General features: G+C 35.0%; 1 protein-coding gene across 1 annotated transcript in view; it reads right to left on the minus strand.

Moving 5' to 3' along the window:
* Nucleotides 1-4,176: 4,176 nt before the first annotated feature.
* The window catches only part of LOC110666272 (transportin-1), a 35,085-nt gene continuing 25,776 nt past the window's right edge, over nucleotides 4,177-13,485 (minus strand). The window contains exon 29 of the mRNA XM_021826700.2: nucleotides 4,177-4,920. Within this exon, the coding sequence (XP_021682392.2) occupies nucleotides 4,837-4,920 (84 nt within the window). The 3' untranslated portion in view covers nucleotides 4,177-4,836. The remainder of the gene's footprint in view (nucleotides 4,921-13,485) is intronic.

Raw genomic sequence — 13,485 nt, forward strand, 5'->3', positions numbered from 1 at the left:
AGGAATCAAAGACACTGACCTGAACCTGAAATCCTAAAGGTATAAGATTCGTGAGTCCAGGTCAGTTAACTAGCCATAATTCGCCCTACATAATTTGAAAAATTGTGATTCTTGAACATGAGGGACCCTAAGGCATAGGGTAACAACTCATATGAAGGATATTAGGCCTAAAAATGACTGTAGCATGCCCAAATGGCTAGATAAAATTTAATTCCAGAATCTGCCTGGTACTGGAACTAGAAAAGGTCAATGAACCAATTTTGGTAATTTGACCATAACTTGAGTTCTAAAACTCCAAATGACATGATTCAAAAAGGACAACAAAGATAAGACATAGAGGAACAACTTCCATGAAGGAAGTGTGGCCAAACAGTAGCTACATCTTGACCAATTTGCTAAGTGAAATTAAGACACTAATTCCAAACCTAAAGAAAGGTTCATAAAATAACTTGTTATATGGTAAGGAATTAACCTAAATGATTTGCTAAATATAAAAGTGACATGAATATACATGTAAAACCTATATTTCCCTTACAAATGTAATCAATTGTACCAATGAATGGTACTAATGAATAGTAACCTTGAATAGTGCATAAATAACATAATGATACTAAATTGCCCAATATATACCTAGACTTATGTATATAGTTTAGATCGATTGGTATATTAATTAGGGACTACAGATAGCAGTACTGCCTACATGAGCGATCATTGAAAGGCAAAATATGTTTAATATGATTGCTCTATAGGCTTTATGCCTGCCCGTTGGCCAATGTGCCTATTATGATTTTTGGCCTTGTGTCTGCCCACTAGCTTAGTGCTTGACATGACAAATGTATACATGATAGACGTATACATGATAGACATACAGATTTCTAACTAATATACTCTCATGTATCCAATCTTTATAGTTTGTTATAGGTTACTTGGGTACTGATATAAATTTAATAAGACTGAATATGAGATAAATAAGCAGAAAAGATCCTGACAATTATAATTGCTCCCAAAGTTCATTAAATGTGTAAATGACTCAAAATTTATGAAATTATACAAAGAATCATTATCTTTAATTATTTAGTCATTTTTATTTTAAATTATGTACCACTAAGCAATTCGCTTAGCGCGTTGGTTTTACCACGCGTAGGTACTGGAGAGCACCAGCAGCAACATTAGTGCTCACATAGAGGTTGATCAGATCTGCTAGCACGAGAGTCACCTCAGCAGTTTTTTTTTTTTTTTTTGGTCAGCCCATGTATATTTAGTTTTGTACTTTTGCTCATTGTACATAAATAGAATGTAATTAAATTTTGAGATTGTAAATAAATTGTAAATTATTGTATATGAATTTTATATGAATAAATGAAATATATTTTCTTGAAAATTTTATGTGCAATGATGTGATGAGAATTATGATGATATGATATGACTTAAGGAAATATGAAATGGATATAGATTGTTTTCACAGGTGAATAGTTAAACCTGCCATACGCTCATAAAACAAAGGAGACTCTGTCCGGGTCTCCATAAAAAATAAAATGAGATAAAAAAAATTCTACACATGGAATAATATAAATAAATTGACATTAAATTAATAAGTACATGACAAGACAAGATAGGGTACTCCGGCACATAATATGGCACACCTTGCTCAGCTGCACTGTAGACGGGTAAGGGGCGTCACAAGGAGTAAGAATGATGCTACTCTATATGTGAAGAGATTCTCTAATGATGATGTGCTTGTTGTGTCACTCTATGTAGATGATTTACTGGTGATAGGAAACAATATGGAAGAGTTGATGAATTTCAAGAATGAAATGCAGAAGCAATTTGAGATGACTAATCTTGGTGATATGAAATATTTCCTAGGACTTGAAGTTCATCAGTCCATGGATGGAATTTTCATTTGTCAACAGAAGTATGCTCAGGAAATATTGAAGAAATTCAAGATGCAAGATAGCAAACCAATTCCAACTCCACTAGTTTTAAATGCCAAGCTTTCTAAGCAAGATAGTGATGAAATGGCAGATGTAAGAAGCTATAGAAATTTGATTGGAAGTCTCTTATATCTGACTACCATAAGACCAGATTTAATATATTTAGCTAGTCTTCTTTTTAGATTTATGCAACAGCCATCACAAACTCATTTTGCAGCAGCAAAAAGAGTGTTGAGGTATTTAAAAGGCACAACTCAACTTGGAATCTGGTTTAGATCGATAAAGAATGGAAGCTTGAATGGATTTGTGGATAGTGATTGGGCTGGAAGTATTGATAACATGAAGAGCACAACTATTTGTTGTTTTTCATAGGGGTCAGGCATGGTTTCAAGGGTTTCAAGAAAACAAAAGATTGTAGCTCAATCTACTACAGAAGCTGAGTATGTAGCAGCAGCCGCAACAGCAAACCAAGCTATTTGGTTGAGAAAGATTCTTAAAGACCTTGTAATAGAGCAATATGAAGCCATAGAGATCAGATGTGACAACAAATCTACAATTTCCATTACTGAAAATCCAGTTCAGCATGGAAAGACAAAGCATATCAATGTTAAGTTTCATTCAATTAGAGAAGCTAAGAAGAACAAAGAAGTTAAACTTGTTTATTGCAGCTCAGAAGTTCAGATTGTTATATACTGACCAAAGCTCTTCCCAAGGCAAGATTTCATAAGCTTAGAAGTATGCTTGGAGTATCTAGCAAAAATTTCAAGGAGGGTTCAAGTTAATGGTACTTTTTGCTAGGAACTCTGTAGCAACAGACATTTTAATATTTTGATATTATATATTTTGTAATCTCCAATCAGAGAGCTAATTTGGTTAGGTAAAAAATATGTGATACTCCATGTATTTGGAAAGAAATTTGGGAAAAGTAACGTAATAGTTGATGGTATAGGCTTGAACAGTAAAAAGTACGTAACCCCCCTATAAAAGGAGCTCTATTTCACTAATAAATAAAATTTTTCATTTTCCACTCTGATTTTATTTTTGCTCCAAAGTCAAAGGTTTGGCATGGATTTCAAAACCATTGGCTTCCGGTTCTAGCTACTTGTTTGGTTTTGATCCTTCTATCTAAATCTTGTTATTTTTCAATAATAGTGAAAAAACACATTCTTCGCTTGGATTTACAATATAGAAATGTAAAGTTTCAAGTCTGTGCATCTTCGCCCATCCGTAGAATTTAGAAATGGAACAGATGTGACACGGCAAATACCTGATTCAGCCAAAGCAGTTCAACTTATTCGAAACAGAGGGGAAAAGAAAATGGACTTCAATGGTTGTTGGGTTTTGATGGAAAAGAAGGGGAGTAAGAAAATGGCTACAAGGCACTAGATGGGAGGAAGAAGGAGCTGTCTTTAAGATTAAGGAGTAATAAGAAAAAGAGATGGTTTAATCGTAATTATTAGATTTGCCAAGCAGATTTTATTTTACCACTTCACTTGCTCTTATGCGAGTGATTTCACCTTCTCTGTTAATAGTGCATTTTTGTGTTTAATTGTAATTTTCTTTTTTAAGTTCAAGTGTTTAATTGGTCACAAAATTACTACAGCTGTGCAATAGACAAAAAAATCCAACAAAAGTACTCGTGCTCCTGGGTTCGCTAAGGAGTCTCTGGGCCAAGAAATTGGAAGTCCAGTTTAGGAAATCCTACAAGCACTCGAGAGCTACAACCCACAAGTGGTTGCTCAATCAAGCAGCATCTCAGAAAGAGGAAAAACTCGAGCCATGAAGAAACAGATATTGGATGAAACATACCTTTGTCAAAATATCATTTTTCAGAAGATTTTCTTGTTTTCTTGCCAAATCTTTGAACACCTGCTCAATGAAAAAGCAACCCTAAAATTTATTTCAAACACATCAAACATATTAGTTAGATTAATTTAATGACTAAATACAACTAGTAAAAAATTTTCCTGTTCAACAGCTCCAAGCATTATGTTACAGGTCATGGAGGGGAGTATTTTTTGCATTAATTAATATCCCACAAAGCACTAGCAGTAATTTGCAATCTATTTGCCCAAAAAATTATAATCTGGAAAATGAAATATAATCCTGACCGCTAAAAACATTAAATTCACTCGTTGGAAGCTTTGCAGTTGGAATAAGGAGCTTACACTTTGGATGGAGCAAAGAAAGAAAATAAAGTAGTTACTTCAATATAATCAAGGCCTTAAAAGAAAATTCAAGATTTGAGTCCAAACAAAATACTGATTGAATAAATACTATAAGATACAAGGTTACATGATACATGATTGTTTGCACAACCCCAATCTCAGTCCCTTGTGAAACAAGAAACTGAATTCATGATTGTCTATTAGTTACAAACCTTGAAGAATAATGACATGGAAAAACTTCTAATAATCAAATCACTGTCAAAATCCATTGAACAACAATCTGAGGAAATCACACAAAAACCTGTCAACTGGAGGAAAGAAAAAAAAAATCCAGAGCCAAAAAGAATAAGAATTGGAAGCTTGAATGAGATAATTATTGGCCATCCTAGCACCAGACATAAATAAGAAAAATGCTCAAAAAAGCTTGGAAGTTGCACCCCTGCCCACCATTTCTACATCCCATTTCTTCATTTTTCTTAAACCACATGAAGTGCAAACAACAAATCTGATGAATGTTTTGAAGAGGTGCACATAGCTACAAGCTTCATCGAATTACGGCAATACCAATGCTTTTCATGATAAAAAATCGTGACGAAATCCTGGTCTATGCCCAAACGACTTGTGGCCAATCACATAGGACAAAGCACAAAACAATTGTCATGGCTGAAGCAAATACCCAGCACAGAAGACCCAAATACCATGCAAGAATTCCAGCAAGTGAAACTGGAATTCTATTATACTTGATATTTTGACAGCTTTTCCTTTACTGGAGGCTCCAGAGCAGACATATACTCGTCCCATGTTCCATTTCTAAGCATCTGCAACAATAATACAGACTAGTAAACAAACTCATTGATAAATGATCCAGTTTTTCAATAATACTGTTAGCCACAGATTCTCATATGAAAGTAATATTTACATAAAAGAGGAATCCCAAGGGCTACAGAGCTGAATGATAGAAAACAAAAACTAGACAGACAACACAGCTTACTGAAGTACACCCCAGAAGACACCAACAAATTCAAAAAAGTACTCATTGAGTCTGTGTGTAATAAATTTTACAATATGAAAATTATCACATTACAATAACATGTTCAGGATTTGAGGAGCCACTTGACCCAACCTACCAAAATACCTAGCTTGGACAATATTATTTTCTTCCAACCCAACCCAATTCGATGAATACTCGAGCATATTTGTGAATTTACTTCTCCGAAGGCCTAACCTGACCTAATCCACCCATTCATAAAATGAGGAAAGTATTAAAAAATACCCTAAGGTTTCTCATTTTGACAATTCAGCACGTGGTACAATTTTTGACAAAATGGTACGTTGAGCTATATTTCGTTAAAACTTCAAGGAAAAATGTTGTAATGCTGTTAATTTTGCTGATATGGCAATGGGAATAAAATATCTTAGGTCACACAGAATATGAAAATTTAAAAACAATTTTTAATGAAAAGAAAAAATTGTTTTATGATTGTACACTGCCATATCAGCATAACTTCCTGCATTAGAGAAGTTGCTCTTAACGTGCTAACAAAGTAAAGCTCAAGGTCCATTTTGTCAAAATTCAACCACTGGCCCCTAAGTGTTGATGAGCGAAACCTGAGGATACTATTTTGTACTTTTCCCAATAATAAAATACATACGATTTCATAAATTTTATTTTTATGGGACAGGCTTAGTCAAAAGAAGCACTCAAACTATACCAAGATTGAGCCTATGCAATATAATGTTAGTAGTATGCCCTAGAGCATATCATTTAGTATGTATCTTGTATATATTTTATTAATAAAAGGCAATTTTACTTTTCCGTTTACATAATATATTTATGTGTAATAGAAAAGGTCTATCGATATTTTGTTAGAAATTCTATTCTTAAGTTGTTAAGAATATGAGTGACAGTATTTCTAGCACAAAATATCATAAATTTGTTCACAATCGAGGATACTTCACAATAAGGACATGACTTATCCAGAAAGATTGTAATCATGTTTGTTCCCAAAGTAATTATATGAGATATTAATAAGATGGAATGGTGAGTCTCATGCCATATAACAAACATGATAGGCACTTATATATGATAAGTAGGCCGAACCAGTGATGCATATGACAAGCACATGGAGTTTACTCTTGTTAATGCATTGTCATATATCATATCAGAGCATATAATCTTTAAACCTGAGATAACACAATTATCTTGTATATAGGTGGTTTGAGTTTGATATTGCTTTCATACTTGTACTGTGTATGGATATATGGGCATGTGTTGGCTCCTACTAGTTATATATGGAGGTAGGTGTTGATCAAGATGGAATCTGTTACCCTAAGTAAATAGGGATAAAGTCCTATGTTCATTTAATTGTTCTTTATGTTTCAAGTTACTGGCCAAGACAGACAGATTTAGTCAGAAAAGAGTTTCTGACAAGAAACTCTAATTAATCAAGAACTGGAATTAAAAGAGAATATAATATTCATAGCAAATGGGGTTTGACATAAACCATGAATCCAGCTCGAATTGGGATTTTGTAACAGAGAAATTCTAGTGCATAGTAACATATGATTATAGGTTCATTTAACGTATTCCTTATTACTGATTGAGTGGCCATGGCATGCTATGCTAGGTGTTAACCATGGTTTATGAGGTGCCTAAAATGATTTAGAGAAATCATTTATGGTAAAAAAGAGTTCTGATTATATTAAAAGTTAATATCATATCTCATTGCCAATTAGTGATGAGCCTGGTGAGTCACACACATACACAAGTTAATCACCAAGTTAAACGTAATTTAATTGATTAATTAAAGATTTTGATTGATTAATTAAATAGGTTTGATTTGCAATAAGATTGCAAAGTCGCTAACATGGCTTGAAACCAAATATAGGTTATTGGATGTATAGTACAAGTTAAATTTATATTTAAAGTGTTTAAATATGAATTTAATTCTGATAAATTAATTAATGGAGATTAATTAATTTATATTTGATATAAATTGATTGGAAGAGAAGAAATGATGATTTTGGGTTGAGAACTCAAAATTAAAACATAAAGGTGATTTGGTCATTTCACAATGTGATATGTGGCACCATAAGATGGTGACACATGACACCATATAAGCTTGTCATTTGTCTTCCTGTCATATAAGATGATAAAAATCAAGATTAAGTCTAGCTTTAACACTTGGCTTAATGTGATTAAGTCAATTAAAATTTAGATGCAATGTGGTGATGACATGTGGCAAGAGTTTTAAGTGATGCCCTAATTATAAAAGGGAAAAGAAAGAAAAATAAACACTCACTCTTATTTTTCTCTAAAGGTGCCGCCACATATCTCTTCTCTCCTCTTCTTCTTTCCCATCAATTCAAAGAGAAATCAATTGTTTTCTTTGAATTAAAATTGCTAGAAATTATTTCTAGTGTCCTATACACACATACAACCTTTCTAAAGGCAAAAACCCAATTTATAATTGGTTGGCAAGGCTTGAGAAGCAAGATTGGAGGCTACCCATTGGTGATCTTGGTGTGGACAAGCTAGAGGGACAATATTTGGGGTCCTAGGTGCTTCCTAAAGGTGCCAATTACATCAATAGTGCATCAAAAGATTAGTGCACATATTCTTCTTTTAAACTAGGGTTCAATTGAATTAATTTGTTAATTCAAAAATCTTAAATGGCAAATGTAGATCCTAATAAATATTAAAAGTGTTTTCATATACAATTGAGCATTGAAACTAATTAGGCACATAATGGATGTGAAATGATGCATGAAACCCTAGAAGAAAATTTTTTAAATTCAATGCTTTTATCTAACAATTTACATGCTTCCGCTCCTTCATATAAACCCAACACAACAAGGCCTTCCTTAGCCCAATCAATAATCTAGTGTATGAGCATGCATTGAAAGAATAGTATAAATAAAAATTTTTGCAACTAGCCTTAGAAGTAGCAATTCAATTTTGTGTTATCATCCCACTCCACTCTTTCCCCTTCAAATTGGGAAAAGGGAGGATTGAAAAACTTCACAGTTGTTCTTCCCTAGTTGATGCACTTAATGACATGGAAATTCAACAACTATTTTGATTTAAATCTTAATTTTATTAACTTTGTATAATATTATTCGAGAATTTCATTCAATAGGAAGTTATTTATTCCACGAATTTATTTATTTCCTATTTAGCAATATTAGAATTTTTCCCATATAGAATAATAGAAGTCATAATCCTCTTGGAAGAATGGAAAACTAGTCTCTATACATGCCTAAGCTACTTAGTTATTTTCTATGCATTTTTTATGTTTCTGATGGCATGTTTGACTAATACCTAGTGTGATCTCTCTTTGCACTTGTGGATTTGATCCTACTCTTTCTATACATTCTTAGTCATTGTTATGGAAAGTCGATCACTATATTATTTCTCTGTATATTCTGTATTCTGTATTCCTATTTAGGATTTCTTCATAATTAGTAGAACACAATTATAGAAATCAATTGTATATATATACCCATGTACAGATTAATTGAAATTAAGGAGAATCATCTCTTTCTACATGGTATCAGAGCAGGTCATCTATCTAGGGTGACTATTTGTTCTCACCACCTAGCTCAGGAGAGACATTGGCCGCCGACCGGCCGTTTCGACTCCGTTCAACATCGCCGACGTCGCCTCAATCCCCTCGTTCCACCACTGTCTGCTGTTGCCAGATCCAGTACACCATTAAAGGACTTCTGAGGTTTGGCTCTCAGATCCTATTTCGGTATTTACTTGATTTGTGATTTTAGGTTATTTTACTGCTGTAAACACTTTGAATTAGCGTTTCGGTTAGTTTTCTTTGTCTCAACAAATGACAGACAATAAGAATGTTATTTCTGATGTGATTCCGGTGATGACTAAGATCACAGAACACAAACTTAATGGTTCGAATTACCTGGAGTGGAGTAAGACTGTTAAGGTCTATTTGCATAGCATTGATAAGGATGATCACCTTACTAAAGATCCACCTACTGATGATACACGACAAACTTAGCTAAGGGAGGATGCTCGGTTGTTTTCGCAGCTTCGTAACTCGATTCACAGTGAGGTAATTAGTTTAATTAATCACTGTGAATTTGTTACGGAATTGATTAATTAATTAGATTTTCTGTATTCTGGTAAAGGGAATATCTCCCGTATTTATGATGTTTGTAAGGCATTCTACCGTGCTAAAAAAGATGATAAGTCTCTCACGGCTTATTTTATGGATTTTAAACGGGTATATGAGGAACTTAATGTATTGTTGCCTTTTAGTCCTAATGTGAAAGTTCAGCAAGCCCAACGGGAGCAATTGGCTGTTATAAGTTTTCTTGCAGGCCTTCCTTCAGAGTATGAGACTGCTAAATCTCATATTCTCTCTAGTTCTGAGATTTCCTCTTTGCATGAAACATTCACACAGGTCCTTCGTACAGAGAGTACCCAATCTTCACAAACACAAGAGTGCTCTTATTAGCCGTAATCCAAATGGACAACAGGGTAATAGAAGAGGAAGTAGAGGAGGAATTACAGGCAACAGAAGTAATCATCGTAATGGAGAGGCTAGTTCTAATCATGACTCAAGAGGAGTCATTTATTATTATTACCATGAGCCTGACCATACAAAATATAATTGTCCGCAACTTCAGAAGAAAAATCAGCGATCACAGATAACAAATATGGCAGCAGAGGATTCTACAGTATCTTCCTCTGAGAAAACTGTTTTGGTATCTGCAGAGGATTTTACATAGTTTTCCCAGTATCAGGCATCTCTAAAGCCTACCAGTTCCCCTGTCACTGCGATCGCTGAGTCAGGTAAATCCACTACATACCTTGTGTCTTCCTCATCCAAATGGGTTATTAATTCTGGTGCAACAGATCACATGACAGGTAATTCTAGTCTTTTATCTGCTTTTCAGTCTAATCTCACTTCCTCTACTATTACTTTAGCTGATGGTTCTACTTCTTGTGTCATGAGTTCTGGAACTGCGAACCCGACTTCGTCAATTTCTTTGTCATCTGTTTTGCGTCTACCAAAATTCTCTTTTAATCTACTTTCTATTAGTAAATTTACTCGTACCTTAAATTGTTCTGTTTCCTTTTTTCCTGACCAGTGTTTATTTCAGGTTCTTACGACGAAACAGATTATTGGTAGAGGACGTGAGTTGAGTGATCTCTACATTCTGGAAAATCATGTACCGCGGTCGCTTGTTTGCTCCAGTACCTTAACACCTCTTGAAGCTCATTGTAGATTGGGCCATCCTTCTTTGTCTACCATGAAGAAGCTGTGTCATCAGTTTCAGTCTTTATCAATACTAGAATGTGAGTCGTGTCAGTTTGCAAAACATCATCATTTTCCTTCTGTGTCTAGAGTCGATAAACGGGCTTCATCCCCGTTTGAGTTGGTTCATTCTGATGTTAGGGGTCCTTGTTCTGTTACTTCTAAAACTGGATTTTGTTATTTTGTTACTTTTGTTGATGATTACTCTCGTGTTACCTGGTTATATTTAATGAAGAATCGTTCTGAGTTGTTTTCTATCTTTTGTGCCTTTTGTAATGAAATCAAAACTCAATTTAATATTTCTGTGCGTATATTAAAAAGTGACAATGCCAAAAAATACTTTTCAGCACAATTTCAGTCTTATATGACACAAAATGGCATTTTTCATCAGTCTTCCTGTGTGGATATCCCATCCCAAAATGGCGTGGCCGAAAGAAAAAATCGGCATCTTCTTGAGGTAACTCGTGCTCTTCTTTTTCATATGAAAGTTCCTAAACACTTTTGGGCAGATGCAGTTTCTACGGCATTTTTTTTTATCAATCGTATGCCATCTTCTATCCTTAATGGGGATATTTCTTATACTGTTTTGTTTCCTACAAAATCTTTGTTCTCTGTTGAAACCCGTATTTTTTGTTGTACCTGTTTTGTGCGTGATGTTAGTTCACAGGTTACTAAATTGGATCCAAAGTCTCTCAAATGTGTCTTCCTTGAGTACTCCCGGCTCCAAAAAGGGTACCGCTGTTTCTCTCCTACTCTTAATCGTTATCTTGTTTTTACAGATGTCACAATTTTTTTAGTCCACTTCATTTTTTCCTCAATCATCTGTGTATAAGAGTCAAGGGTAGGAGGATGATCTCTTAATATATACTATCCAACCAATGTCTTGTCCTTTCCCACAGCTTGTTCCTTCTGTCTCTAGACCTACTCGACCTCCCGTTGTTCCTGTTTATTCCGGGAGATTGGAGATTCCTAACTCAGATCCTCCACCAGCTATTTCGTTGGGAGATCATGTACCTCTCACTGATCATGATTCTGATCTAGACTTACCCATTGCTCTCCGTAAAGGTAAACGTTCATGTACTTACCCTATCTCTTCTTTTGTTTCTTATAATCAATTGTCTTCTTGTTCTCGGTGTTTTGTTACTTCTTTAGACTCTGTTCCTATCCCTAATACTGTTGGTGAGGCACTATCTCATCCTGGCTGGTGTACTGCTATGAAAGAGGAAATGGAGACTTTAGATGCTAATGGTACATGGGAACTGTTGCCTTTGCCCACTGGTAAGAAAGCTATTGGTTGCAAATGGGTATTTACAGTAAAGGTAAATCCTGATGGTTCTGTGGCTAAGTTAAAAGCACGATTTGTAGCAAAAAGATATGCTCAGGCATTGGGGTTGATTACTCTGACATTTTTTCTCATGTAGCTAAACTCACTTCTGTTCGCTTGTTTATCTCTTTAGCAGCTACATATGATTGGCCCCTGCACCAATTGGATATCAAGAATGCTTTCCTTCATGGTGATCTTCAGGAGGAGGTGTATATGAAGCAACCACCTGGGTTTGTTGCTCAGGGGGAGTTGGGTAAAGTTTATAGGCTTCGGAAGTCTCTTTATGGCTTGAAACAAAGTCCTAGGGCCTGGTTTGGGAGATTCAGTGAAGCAGTACAGGAATTTGGTATGCAAAAGAGTAAGTGTGATCACTCAGTATTTTATAGGCAATCTGAGGCTGGTCTAATTCTCCTAGTAGTCTATGTGGATGACATTGTCATTATTAGGAGTGACTCTGCAGGTATTTCATCTCTTAAAACCTTCCTCCAAATCCAGTTTCAGACCAAAGACTTGGGATTGTTGAAGTATTTATTGGGTATTGAAATTATGAGAAGTAAGAAGGGTATTTTCTTGTCTCAAAGAAAATGTCATCGATCTATTGATAGAGACAGAAAAATTAGGTGCTAAGCCTTGTAGTGCACCAATGACTCCAAATTTACAACTGTTAGCAGGGTATAGTGAGTTGTTTGATGATCCAGAGAGATACAGGAGATTGATAGGAAAATTGAACTACCTTACAGTCACTCGTCCTGACATTGCTTATGCTGTTAGTGTGGTAAGTCAGTTTATGTCTTCCCCAACTATTGCTCATTGGAAAGCCTTGGGACAAATCTTGTGTTATCTAAAGGGCGCTCCAGAAAGAGATTTGTTATATGATAATCATGGGCATTTGAATGTTGAATGTTTTTCAGATGCCGACTGGGCTGGATCTAAGGTTAACAGCAGGTCAACTACTGGATATTGCGTTTTTGTTGGAGGAAATTTGGTGTCTTGGAGAAGCGAGAAGCAAGAAGCAGAGTGTAGTTTCTCGATCTAGTGCTGAATCCGAATACAGAGCCATGACACAATCAGTATGTGAGGTAATGTGGATACTTCAATCACTAGATGAGACAGGTTTTAAGACCTCCCTGCCTGCAAAATTGTGGTGTGATAATCAAGCTGCTCTCCATATTGCTTCTAATCCGGCGTTTCATGAGCGGACCAAACATATTGAGATTGATTGTCACTTTGTCCGTGAAAAAATTCAATAACAAATCATCTCAACAGGACATATCAAAACTGGAGAGCAGTTAGGAGATATTTTCACAAAAGCTCTGAATGGAGCTAGGATTGACTATATTTGTAACAAGTTGGGCAAGTTGGGCATGATTAACATCTATGCTCCAACTTGAGGGGGAGTGTTATGGAAAGTCAATCACTATATTATTTCTCTGTATATTCTGTATTCTGTATTTCTATTTAGGATTTCTTATTTAGGATTTCTTCTTAATTAGTAGAACACAATTATAGAATCAATTGTATATATATACCCATGTACATATTAATTGAAATTAAGGAGAATCATCTCTTTCTACAGTCATTAAAGAAGCAAGGCACACCAAGGAAAAAAGGGCTCCTGGAGCCTAGGCGCAAGGTGATGTGACTGCTGAATGACAAGCAGTGCACAAAAATTAAAATTAAGATCAAATATTCATGAGATCAATATGTTAGCTTTATTTAACCTAATTGACTAAAGTCAACAATTTTCAAAGTATCGATTCAAAGTTAATTAA

This window comes from Hevea brasiliensis, chromosome 6 (assembly GCF_030052815.1).
Source record: "Hevea brasiliensis isolate MT/VB/25A 57/8 chromosome 6, ASM3005281v1, whole genome shotgun sequence".
NCBI lineage: Eukaryota > Viridiplantae > Streptophyta > Magnoliopsida > Malpighiales > Euphorbiaceae > Hevea > Hevea brasiliensis.